This window comes from Cyanistes caeruleus, chromosome 1 (genome assembly GCF_971803275.1).
Source record: "Cyanistes caeruleus chromosome 1, bCyaCae1.hap1.1, whole genome shotgun sequence".
In the NCBI taxonomy this organism is placed as follows: Eukaryota; Metazoa; Chordata; class Aves; order Passeriformes; family Paridae; genus Cyanistes; species Cyanistes caeruleus.
Window position 1 is genome coordinate 61,015,449 of NC_141701.1, and position 12,685 is coordinate 61,028,133.

Sequence of the window (12,685 nt, forward strand, 5' to 3'; positions counted from 1 at the left end):
AAAAGGGTGTCCCCCATGTTTAGACGGCATCTCCTGTGTTCCAGTTTATGCCCACTGCCAGTCCTGTCACCGAACCGAAAAGAGCCTGGCTCCCCTCTTTGCACCCCTCCTTTAAGTATTTACATACATTGATGAGATGCTTCCTGAATCTTATCTCCAGTTCACTCAGCCTTTCCTCAAGGTGAAATGTTCCAGTGTCTTCACCATCCTCACAGCCTTTGCTGGACTCTCACCAGTATGTCCATGCCACTCTTGTACTGGGGAGCCCCAAACTGGACAAACTGCTCCAGGAGTGGCCACACCAGTGCAGAGTAGAGGGGCAGGACCATCTCCCTTAACCTGCTGCCAACACTCTTTAAGCAGCCCAGGACCTCACTGGGCTTTCTTGCCACAAGGGCCATTGCTGGCTCTACTTGGAGCCCTGGCCATTTACTGCCAAGCTGCTTCCACCTGGTTGTCCCCCAGCATGTAAAGGTGCATGGGCTTGCTCCTCTCTAGGTGCAGGGCTTTGCACTTCTTGTTGAACCATCCTCCTCCTTCTCCAGAATGTCAAGGCTGTATCTCCTCTACTAGATGGTAGATTAATTACAATCCAGCATCTAGTCAGGCTTTCAATACTGCTAAAGTATTTTGAAGGGAATAGATAACCATCCACACAGACAAAGCTTTGTGAAGTAACTAATTTCACACTGAACTTTTACAGGATCAGCAGAAAAGATCCATACATATTAATCTTAAATTAATTAATATTTCATTTTAACTTTTTTTAAGCTTATTTATATTCTGGATTCCTGAGGGAAATTATTGCACTAAAATGGCTACTTTGAGTAGAAGAACATCAGCCATTATCCACTATTTGGTAAAAGTCTGGCAAAGTTAAAAAAAAAATTTTAAAAAAATCAACATTTCATTACCAAGGAAGGCCTGAAGTATCTGATCTAACAGTCTAATAATTGTTTGGAAGCTACTTTCCTCCTCTGCTTTACCTCAGGTGGTGCGACAGGCTCTGACTTTGCATTATTATTTGCCTTCAACACCAAGCTAAATTTGAAGTACAGATAAGAATGAGTAGTTATTACCCTTGTCACCAGGGACATGGGAATAGACAGATGCCCAATTAAAATGGATTTGGCAGGAAATATAACTAACTGACAAAATGTATTTGAGGTACATTTGACGTCTTTTCATTTTACAACTCTAACAATTGTATCTGTTGCTAAGGACTTTTCTATAAACTACTTGGATGTGGAATTAATTTCTATCACACTGGTAAAACATAAAAGACTGCTGTCACTTTTCTGTTTACTGACAAAGTCCTTTCTTGAAGCTCTCTATCGAAGGTCTCATTTGGAATACAACCAAGTAGTACTTGAAATGAAAAAAAAAGAAAGCTAAAATATTGGACTGGTCCTGCAAATCATAACTGGAAATGTTTTCTCTTGGAAAAGGATTCAAATCAAACACCTTGGAAAACACTCAACAGCAGCTTCCATCAAAAGTATCTTGGCATTTCACATCATCACAGAACTAAAATGGTCATCTGACACTACTCAAGAGAGTCTATCAGCTATCTTAATGACTTTAAATAAGGATTGGGATATTAAAGTACCATGCACCTCTACAGCCTAGTAGTTACTTTTTCAATATAAAGCTGATCTTCCATTTATAAGAGTATCTTTAGAAGCAAAACCAGAAAACAGGTACAAATATATTTGTACTTTGCATATGAACAGCATGAATCTAACAGCATTCCAAATATAAGTCTGCAATGGTAAATGCTACATGCACATTACCATGAAATTTGTTTTTGTCTATGACAAAACACATTATGATGTAACAACTGAGAACATAAGGTGCAGACATTAAAACACTAAAACAACTCAGGCTTTGTCAGTGCGTAATTGTGTTTTCCAGAAACTACTCATCTTACCCTTATTTTGCTGTATTTGCATTAGTCTCCAAGTCACCCCAAGCAATCTGTTCACTTGTTTGCTATTCAACTTGCTGCCATCCTGCAGAGTATCTGTCACAAATTTCCTTATCATGTCCAGCCAACCAGAGTCCGTCTGAAGTGTTGAAGTGCTTGCTAACGAAACCATTATGTCACACAAGGTTAAATTCAGTAAAAGATGGTCTATGTTGTTTGAGGATTTCATACAGTTCCTGTTGCTAAGAGGAGGAGGGGGGGAAGAACAGAAAGATTTCAAAAAATTATTTTTGAAATAAAAATAGACACCAGCTGATACCCCTTGTACATACACCAGTGTTCTATGTAGACTGCAAAGGTGCAGAATGATTTCAGAACAACTTTAGCATGATTGTAGTCTCAGATCTGGGAGCAGAGAGAGGAGACAACTTACTACTGGCCTGTACCAAAATAGAATTGGTGCATCTGCTCTGACAGCTCAATTGTGAAGAAATGTGTATTTGGCTTCTGCTCTAGTATCACTTTGCCCTACAGGACAGACATGGTGTACCCCATATCTCCACTCCTAGCTGTGCTCACCCAGCCCCAAAATACGAATTAAGAAGACTATATGGAGATGAAAAGAATGTTTGAACTATGTTTAATGTAATTCAGAAGTCAGCTGAAGAAAACATGGAGAAATATGAAACCAGTCAGCCTAAAACAATCATCATTTAGCAATAGGCAAATTCCAATTTAAGAGTTGAAAAAAATACTTTCATTTCCCTAAGGCAGCACTTAATTTTCTACTGGATGCTATTCAGACAACTTCCTATACAATACTTTTATATAATGAACAACTAAAACTTCTCAATTTGAAGCAATGCAACCTTCCTATAATGGCATCTCTACAGATCCTCAAGAAATATGCAATAAAAAGTTTTCTTTTCCACCATTAAAAACTTACAGGTCACATTGTCCCATTTATCTTATGAAATTAAAAGCTGCCACATGACATTGATTTTATTCTTACCTTTTGCACGGATCTTTCTTTTTGTGTTTTACTGTATCTTGTAAAGAATAAGGGAAATGACGCATGAAGTGGTGCTTGAAATCAACAAGGTAATTCATCCGAAGCCATAGCTCCTGTTAAGGAAAGCAGATGATAGACAGAAAACATGGTAGTAAATTAAATAAATCCAACCAATTATGTTCCAAAATTCATTATTGGAATCAATGAAACTAGGAACTTTAACTTCTGTTTGACAGTTGTTTATACATCTTTACTTCCAAGTGAAGTGCCTGAAGGTCCACAAAACAAGGCAGTAACAAGATGGTGCAAGTTAAGGTTGATCAACAACATGTAATCTTAACCAAACCACTGTATTTTTTAGCCCATATTTACGTGGATACATGTAATACTAAACCGAGTTACAGATCTGAATGAAAGTACTTTTATATCAATTTTTCAGGGTTCTTAAAATCAGAGTGGACTCTGTTTACTTGCAATGACTGTCCTGAATTTTCCATTAAAATGTACTCTAATACTTCTTTCATCTTTCCGTATCATTAATGTACTTGTGGCTGAAAGCCCAGTGACAAAATATTTTCCAGTAGGAAGGCCACCCTTACAGAAAAATTATTCAGTATTTTAAAATAATTCTGCTTTGCAAGTTAACAGTCACCATTCCACAAAGTGTCCAGCAGAACTCACCACTAATAAAAGCCTGAATTGCTATTAAATTGATCAGGCAGAATAATCTTTTTGATATTCAACCATTAAGAACAGAGAATGGCCATTAAACTATTTCAAAGATCAATAGCTTTCCATCAAGCATATTCAGAGTGGTTTTCCACAGTGACTGTAATAGCTACTTTGGCCTGTAAGTCCAAAGGCTATTAAATAAGCAAAGCTTTCATTTTCAAACTGAGCCATTTGAATGCTTTTTGTATATAAAGGTAACTACAAAGACAAAACAAACCATTTATCTAAAATGAAATTCACTCCACAAAAAACCAAGTTATATGAACATCAGATTTTTTTTCTCCCCATAAACAACTTAAGGTCATAATCCAACTGTATGTACCCAAACCAGCTCATATCTTGACAGAAGAGCATGTCATTCACATGACCAAAATACAGGCACCCTATGGCTAAGGGCAGCAGCTCTGCAGGATCCTTCAGAAAAAGGCTAGGGACAGGAGGCTGCCACAGGAATTTACCAGGCCAAGTGCCTGCTTTTTGCCCACTTCCAAGAGGGCCTCTAGAAAAGATGAAGAAGGAGAAAGAGGAACAGAGTGTTTTGCTCATTCACACTGAATCCATCTCTCAAGGCTGTGTATATTTGATAACATTGGTCTAATGTAATGATTCCACAAATGCCTTCCAATAATTCCCTATGTATAGCTTTCCATTTAGCAAAGGGAGCCACAGTTCTATACACAGGCTAAATCAAGAGCTGTCAAGACATTGCTTCCAACTACTCAATAGCCAAAGTCAAAACTGGGTTCAAATTTGCAAAATTTTTTTGGAAAAGCAGCAAAAGATACCAAAAAAAAAACCAAAACCAATTCATTTATCTAAGTAAAAGACATAGAAAATAACTTGGGCAAAATACCTCCTAAAATTCTTTTTGATTCAATGTCTTAAGATCCTATCAATCATGACACAGCAACACAGATTGCACCAAGCAATTACAGAATCTCAGACCAGTATTATCTTCTGCCTTTCCAAACATTTAGGGTTTGTTCATTCCCATCCAACCCCATGAAATTTTTCAACACATTAAAACAAGGAACAAACAACCCCATTCTAGACATTGTTCCAATTTATATTCTAGAGGTTATCTAGGAGACAAAATGCCCCTCTTCTCCAATATCACTTCCAGTTTCCAAAGCTTTTGTGATGCAGCCAAGGAGGATTCCTGGAGACTATTTACTGAACTCATGGCTCAGTTCAACAGATTCTTTTCTACAGTAAGAGGCAACAAAATCCAGATACAAAATCTACTCAACGCCTAGGCTTTTTCTCTCAACAAAGATTCTTCACTACTTCAAATCATTAAACCACTAGTTTCCTATCAAAACAAAATGAACTGTCATCATTATGCCATGGATCATTTCTCCCTTACCATTTTGTATGTTTCATCATGTCGCTTTGTGAGTTTCCACAATAAATGTATTATGCTAAGAACTTGATGCATAAGCTGCTGAGATTCTGATTCCAAAAGGTTTCCAAGAATGGGAGCTGATTGTGCAGGAGATGCTTCAATCCAGCACTCAATCAATAATGGAATTATTATCTCAATAAAACTTTTTAAGTTTTCAGCCGAGGACAGGCCTTTTTCTGCACTGTCCATTACACTTGCCAGAGACCTAAACAACAAAAGCAAAAAAAAGCATAAAAATATAAAGATCACACCTTTCAAAACAAGATTACAATAATACCACTTTCCTGTTTTCTGCATAATGGGAAGTTGTTTTTTTTACACATTAAATATTTGCTGGCTTTCTTGCTAGGTATTTCAAAAAGAGTTCAAACCATCTATAGCAAACTTGCTCCCAAGTCTCCCTGCAAGTTTGTGTGGCTTTTTAACAACTTCTTACATTTCAGTATTTCTTTCTCCATTGTTATATGTAAACTCTAAGAAATGGAGAAATGTGATATGCCTTATCCCATCACCTTCAACCAACAGGAAAGAATTAAGTATACTCAGCACTAAAAATAATAAAAAAATTAAGTTCATTTAAGCAAAATAACGAAGCTGACTACAAGGTATTGTCAAATGCATGAGGTTTATTACATTTAATAACCATCTCAAACTATAATAAACACAATGGTTTTCATATTAAATGTGGAAAAAATGTTCCTGTAAAAATATTCCTTTAGTTCCCACCTGATGTTTAGCCATTATGCTCTGAAAAGCAACTAAACAGAAAATTATCTGATAATGAAGTTAAAAAAAACATCAAAAACTAAGATATAGTTTAAATTAAAATAACATCTGCCAGAAATCAAGAAAACCAACTCTTTTTCTCCTTCCATTCAAATAACCCTTTGTGTCTCTGAAGGGATAATCAGCAGATGAGACCCAAGCCTGCTACTGGATAAATTTAAGCAATTTGCATCCAATTCAAATAGAAGATTCTTTTAAGAACTAAAACTGAGTAATTCCTGTTAATTTTAAGGAGTACAGACTCCTTAAAACAAGGCAATAACAGTTTCAATTGATCATTTGTGAAATTGTTTTCCATCACAATTTTGCTTCCTAATTCATAGCAGGGAATTCCTATCATAATTCTGATTTCTTAAGGTACATTAACATTAGTATACTGAACCTCCTGTTAAACTCCTTTCCATTTCAGCAATGATCTCCAAGTCATTTTTCTTTATATATACATTCAGTATATGAGTATACTCATATACTCTCAAAATAAGAACTGAAAAACTTTCCACAAATCTGCAGAAGTTTTGTTTACAAATACTTTAATTTCATATTGAAGATGTAAAGCCGTTTTCCCTAGTAATTTCTAAATTATCCAATTAGTTATATCCTTCTATGAACCTACATGTTGTTGCCATCATCTATAATACAAAGAATAAGAGAAAATTTTATTCTGCCATTTCTTGATGATATCAGTGAAAACGAAAATTACTAAACCAAAACAAACCCAGGTATTGATGACATGTCAAAGGAACAGGGAGAAGGAATAAAAACAAAGTGTGAGACAAATACAAGCTGTTTTTCAAGGAAGGCAAGATGGGGGAGAGAATTTAGATCTACAGCACAAAATAAAAGGGATAACTGGAAACACAGGTGATCATAAGAAAAAAATTTTGCATTACTTCAGTATTTACTATGATTATCTAACATCTAAACATTTTATAAAGCTTAGCTTTAACTGCAGCAACCAACATATCCATTAAATATAATTTTGTTTATCTGTCTTTTCTGTGGTGCAGGCACTGCAGTAGACACTGGTTTCTTTCAGACTAAAAAGAGTTTAAGGTGAATGGCTCTATCTTAGACTTTTTAACTCTCAGTCATCTCAAATACAGTAGACAAATCCCATCTTTCAGTTACAACCACACTGAATTCTAAAGAAAGTTGATACCAAGACTATAATCCCATTGAAAAAGTGAGTTGCCCTGTAAATGTTATGCTGTGACAGGCTTACACTCTCAGATGAGAGTCTGAAATTCCAGTAGTTGGCTGGAATAGTTCTGAAGTAGTAGTCTTTAATAATTTCTTTTTTAAAAATACCTAATATTACAGCAGAATTCTGGAATTCCAGCAATCTATTTAAAGAACACAAAAATTTCCCAATTAAAAAAGTGAATAGTGCATGAATCCTGAGAAGTTGGTAATTCACACTTGAAAATTCCTACAGAAGTATAACACACACACAACTACTTCAGTACTTTTCTGAAACAAGGAATGGAAAAAGGAAAAATTCATGCCAAACGGGATACTTCTCACAGCTGCTGAAAGCATTTGGGTAAGAATACTTAGCATGGCTTTCATGCATCCCTGCAGAAGAAGCCCCTATCTCTCAAGGTAAGATTTCTCCACATATTCAAGGTTAACAATAAGAGCATAAAATAAAATTTAAGTGCCAGTAACAGATGGTGACCAAGTGTTACAGCAATCTGCCCAACATTTATTTGATTAGTACAGTATCCTTCGCAATACAGGTTCACTCTACCTGGGCAGGTTTGATATCAATTACTCCTGTCACATATCTATTATCACTACACTTGAGTGGCAGTCTGACTCTCAGAAACACTGCAAAGCATATTACCTTTATATCAGAATGGAATATTATTCGAGGGAGCTGCAAGATATTCGTGTACCCCTTAAGCTGTCATTTTTTCTTAAAATGACAGTATTCTTATATAGCAGAACCAAACAAACAAAAATTGTAAATATCTGCCATTTGACAGTATGAAGACAACAGAGATTCAGCAAAGGGAAGTCAAGGAAGTATAAAAGAAACAGAAAATAAGGAAACAACTTGCTGTTCTTTAAAACAGGAAGAGTCTTTGGAAGTTAAGTTTTTATGGCTTGCAGTTTAAGCCAGGTTACTTGTCCTCCTTTTCTGTGTGCACTGCCAAATGCAGCAAACACACAGCACATTGAGTGAACTGCATTTTCCTTTTCTCTTTGATGCACGTGTACGTATTTATTGGCTATGCTTCATCTTCCATTTCAGTCCCTCAAGTAATTTTAGCTTTTCTCTGCAGCTCCATATCGTCCTCAGCAGAATCTGACGCTCAACTGTTTCTCTTCCAGTGAAAAAAAAAAACACCGCATGCCTTGGTACCACCACATTTGAGTTGTCAAGGCTTTCCATTTTTCCACACCTGAAATGAATTTGATGCAAAAAGCAGCATAGTCAGCACATAATGCAAAGAATACATTCCAACAATCTCCTAATACACTGCAATTTTTAATTTACACACAGCAGGAAGATCTAGCACACAACAGAACATAATGAAGTCTTAAGACTTGCATAATTGAATCACCCAGCCTTCGAAGTCCAGAATCTATCCCTTTTATTAAACACTAATACTGCAAATCTCATTCCATAATCACCAGGTTATCAGTGACATGTCAGTCCTGTCCAATGAGTTTTCAAAATTAAACAGATACAGGAACTTAAAAAATTTAGCAAACAATTATGCTGTTTGAAGCCTTTGTTCTTTGTTAAAGAACAAAGTTGAAACTTACTTGCAGTATTAGTGACAAGACCATCAATACATACACACTGCAAATAGGTACTTATTTGGTCAATGCATTATCCTTAGACAGTCCTAGACTTGACTATTTGACTTGAAACACATACACAGGGTATTGCACCTCTTATTACAACTAATTTTTGTCCTTGAAGTAGTGGCCACAGTAGAGGCCTGGGAATGTTTGTAAAAGGCAACAGTTGGGATTGGAAGCAACTGAATTAAACACCTTTAGATTATTAGAAATTATTTCAGTGGCAAATACAAAAATCACCACCACAACTCTTCCCTATTGGAACTTCACATAGTCACTAAAACAAGATGTACTGTCCCTCTGAGAAAAATGAATACACCAAAAATATGCACAAATGCAATAAAATAAGAACATTTTAGTACCTTCAGCAGATGATCCTTCCCTTTCTATTCTTCTGTTCTGCTGCCATCAGCTTGCTTTGCCAATTTCGCCTTGGATTCTAGCCATGCTTCCTTCTATTCTTCTGGCTCCTCCTCATGCTTGCAAACATCTTTTTGTAAGTATTTATAACCAGAAGTATATCACGATGTTCCACCAAAATCTAGCTCCTCAGAAAAGTAGAATCCAATTCAGGTGACACCAGATGTAAAGTTTATTTTCCTAGACCTTGGATACAATGGTATTACACGGCCCGGTACACCGCATGTCACCCAGGGCACAACACAAGCATCCTCTGATATACAGTGGTCCACAACTGTGTGCTTCTGACTGCAAAGATGAACTCAACAGGGTAATTCTGTGCTCAGCACTGAACCTTCCCCTGCCTCAAGGGGGCTTCACCAGCCTAGTTGTCAGCTAAAATTTTACCTGCAGCAGATACTGTTGGTCAGGACTGAATATTTATGCTGACAATCACTTTTAGGAGAATAAACTGCACTTTTTACTTAGCTTAGTATGTTTCTATACCTACCATAAGTAATATGCTACCTCCAAAGAGGAAGCCTAGGAGAGCAGGAATGGATGTCTCTCCCTGACAGAGATGGAAAACACCTGCTAATTCTGGTCCACACCTGTGGTATTCAAAGAGAACACCTCTTCTGCACTTCATTCCTTCAAAGGCATAAGATGGACATAGCAGTGGAGTAGGCAGTGGGTTTTATACCCACTTTTTTGTCACTGACTTTCTAAAAGAATTTGGTGTAACTGCTTTATACCTCTTATTTTGTCCTCTTCAGCAGTAAAAAAAGGATTGTGGTTTCTCTTCAAACCACCTTGGTGTCTACATGGAAAAGAGCTGTTTAACAGCTAAACTGCTTCCATTTTGTCAGTCACCATTTCAGGTCTCCTGCCAGCAGGTATGTAACATCCATAGTAATGCATATAAGGATGCCACTGTTCAAAAAGTACCACGAAGTGAGGTGGGGAGGTTCCCCTCTAGTGGGTGAATCAGAGAGGAAGAAGAGAAATCAAAACAATTGTTTATTTCTCTCTTAACTTCAGCTTACATCTGTTTAGAGTACGACTGAAACCCACACAAACCTTTCTGTGACTAAGCACACTACACTTTCTTTCATACTCATCAGCATGTCTCAGCCAAGACATCCTTCATCCACAGTGAATATATAAACTGGTGATTAAAACATCTAGAATTGGAAACTCAGCAGAACTTCATACCACCAGACACGTCTCACCCTGCTGTCCTTTTCAAAAGGAATTACAAAGATAACAGACTCCTATGCTTATGATAGACTCTTGAAGGTAAAAGCACAAAATTTCAGTAAAATTCATTATCACAAACAAGCTTACATTTCACATAAAGAAATTTGCCTACTTGTCCCTAGGTCTGTTTGACATGCTGCAAGAAGTTGTCAGTTTGCATTCCAAAAATATCCCAATGGAGATGGTAATCCAAAATTATTACTAATAGCATAAAGACTTTATAATGGAAAAGTTTGTGACATACACATAATACAGTTATCTGCTGAGTATTTGTGTATTTTCAAGTCTCTACATTAAGAGACTAAGTCTCTTCACATTACATTAAGTGTCCTAAAATATGGCTAAGGGACAATCCCACAAAAAAAATCAAGCTGCAATCACACAGTTGACATTAATTCCCAAACTAGATAACATTTTCTCACCTCAGTCTAAATGATGAGTTGATCTTTGGTCGTAAGCCACCACTTTCAAACAGTTGTATATGTTGCTGATTATTTGCATGGAGCTTCCAACTAATACATACAGGGTTCCTCACAGAATGAGAGTTGTCCTTCTGCTCTTGAAGCCCTTCATCCTCTGTATCACTGGATCCATCTACCACTGCTTGGAGAAACTTCCTGAGCCTGGTAAGTACGTTCAACCTCCACTGCTGAGAAGTTACTCTGCGATTTGGGTTAACAGAGAGCATCCAGGAAAGTTTGTCCCTGCTTTTCAGTCTTTTTGAGAGTTGCTGGTGAGAAATAAGCTCTACAAAATTCTTCAACAATATAATGCTGCGGTCTGTAAGAAGAGCTGGGTATGCTTCCAATAAAACATCCAAGACTTTCAATGAATCTTCCTGAATTCCCTCACTGATATGAGTCATGGCACTAGAGAGATGGGCACTTACCAAAGGAAAAAATGGAGCAATCTGTTCCGCTCTTATTTTTGAAGCCAAAAACTGCAGCAGGTGAACAGCTGCTCCTCTGACACTGGAATCTTTGTCTGTAAACACAGCTGCCACCTCACTTATTATACTGGAAAGGTGTGCATCAATTACAAAGGGATACTGAGACAGGAGTTCTTTGAGTCCAAGAAGTGCATTATGCTTAACCCCAGGACTATAGTGATGCATCTGTGAGAGCAGATCCTATAAGGAAACAAACATATACACTTGCCATCATTATTTAAGCTGTTCGAACTTCCTCCCCATTATTTTCTGCACATTTTTCCTAAACACTTAAAAATACAGAAGATTCTTACAATGCACTGCTGTTCATAACAGAAAAATGTGTTTAGAACAAACATGGTATGCATTTATAGCACAACAATTAACAAATAATCAGAATTCAGTAATAAGAAAAACAAGATATAGTGACTTGTCCTTAGGTCTCGGTCTTAAGTTTATGCACAACCCTACTAACTCAATAGAGGGATGACCAAAGGCAAGTCTTCTTACTCTCGTTCTCAAAAAGCAGAACTACAAAACCTCAGCCTAATAGCTTTTTTCAGTTTAAGCAGAGAGCTGCAAGAGACAGAAGATGACACAAAGAAAACAAATTCACCCCCCAGAGAAATACAGCATTCTTTAAAAATGGGGCTGCATTCAGATAGCCTGTTCCATTTATTTTTTTTTAAATAAATGCTTTTTTCCCAAATTGCAGTAAACATAGTAAACCTAGATAAAAGGCAAGCAATTTTCTTTCATTTCAGAATGCAGTATCACAGTATACCTTTATGTTAAGTTTTCTATTTTGCGTAGGAAGCAATCCATCTTCTTTAAGCTGCTCAGGAATTTGTATGGCCTTTGTCTTGAAGGTAGTATCAGTTGCATTCTCTAGTTTAGGCTTTTTTTTCCCAACTTTTAATTTCACTTTCTGGAAATCTTCCTGACGTTTCCTTTTTTTAGTCATCCTGATTCTCTGCAAAAAAGAGAATTTAATTTGATTAAATACACAACAAAAGTAGTTTTTCCACCAATGAGCAGCAACCTCCTAACAATGGCTACTGCTTTTATTCTTTTGTCTATGCATAGAGTGTCCACTCCTGAGACAAGATGCTAGACTAAACAGACATGCGGACTGATTCCATGAAGCTGCTCTTCCATGTCCAGAAAACATTCTGCTTCTTCTTTGGTCGTCTCTGCTCTGAGAACTACTTTATTATAAAGCATCCAGATATCTGCATCTGCCACTGCTTTATCAAGAGTTAAGTTGCTGATTTGGTTTTGTTTTAAAAAGTTCCTGGCAACGAAGCAACTTTTTACATACTTTATTACTGTCAAGCCAAGGAGCCCAGAAAATGTTCCCTTTCAATTTTACGTTCCTTACCGAGTCCATCACTAACAGCACACAGTCTGCACATGTACAAT

The 12,685-nt window shown here is 36.9% G+C and overlaps 1 protein-coding gene across 8 annotated transcripts in view; it reads right to left on the reverse strand.

Annotated features, from left to right (window-relative positions):
- Positions 1-12,685, reverse strand: part of TEX10 (testis expressed 10) — a 54,898-nt gene that overhangs the window by 39,192 nt on the left and 3,021 nt on the right. For all 8 annotated transcript variants that reach the window (XM_086895178.1, XM_086895187.1, XM_086895152.1 and 5 more), the window contains exons 3-7: positions 12,048-12,236; positions 10,758-11,464; positions 5,038-5,281; positions 2,940-3,052; positions 1,931-2,169 (exon numbers count right to left, since the gene is read on the reverse strand). In XM_086895178.1, coding sequence (XP_086751304.1) covers positions 1,931-2,169; positions 2,940-3,052; positions 5,038-5,281; positions 10,758-11,464; positions 12,048-12,227 — 1,483 coding nt within the window. In that variant the 5' untranslated portion in view covers positions 12,228-12,236. The remainder of the gene's footprint in view (positions 1-1,930; positions 2,170-2,939; positions 3,053-5,037; positions 5,282-10,757; positions 11,465-12,047; positions 12,237-12,685) is intronic.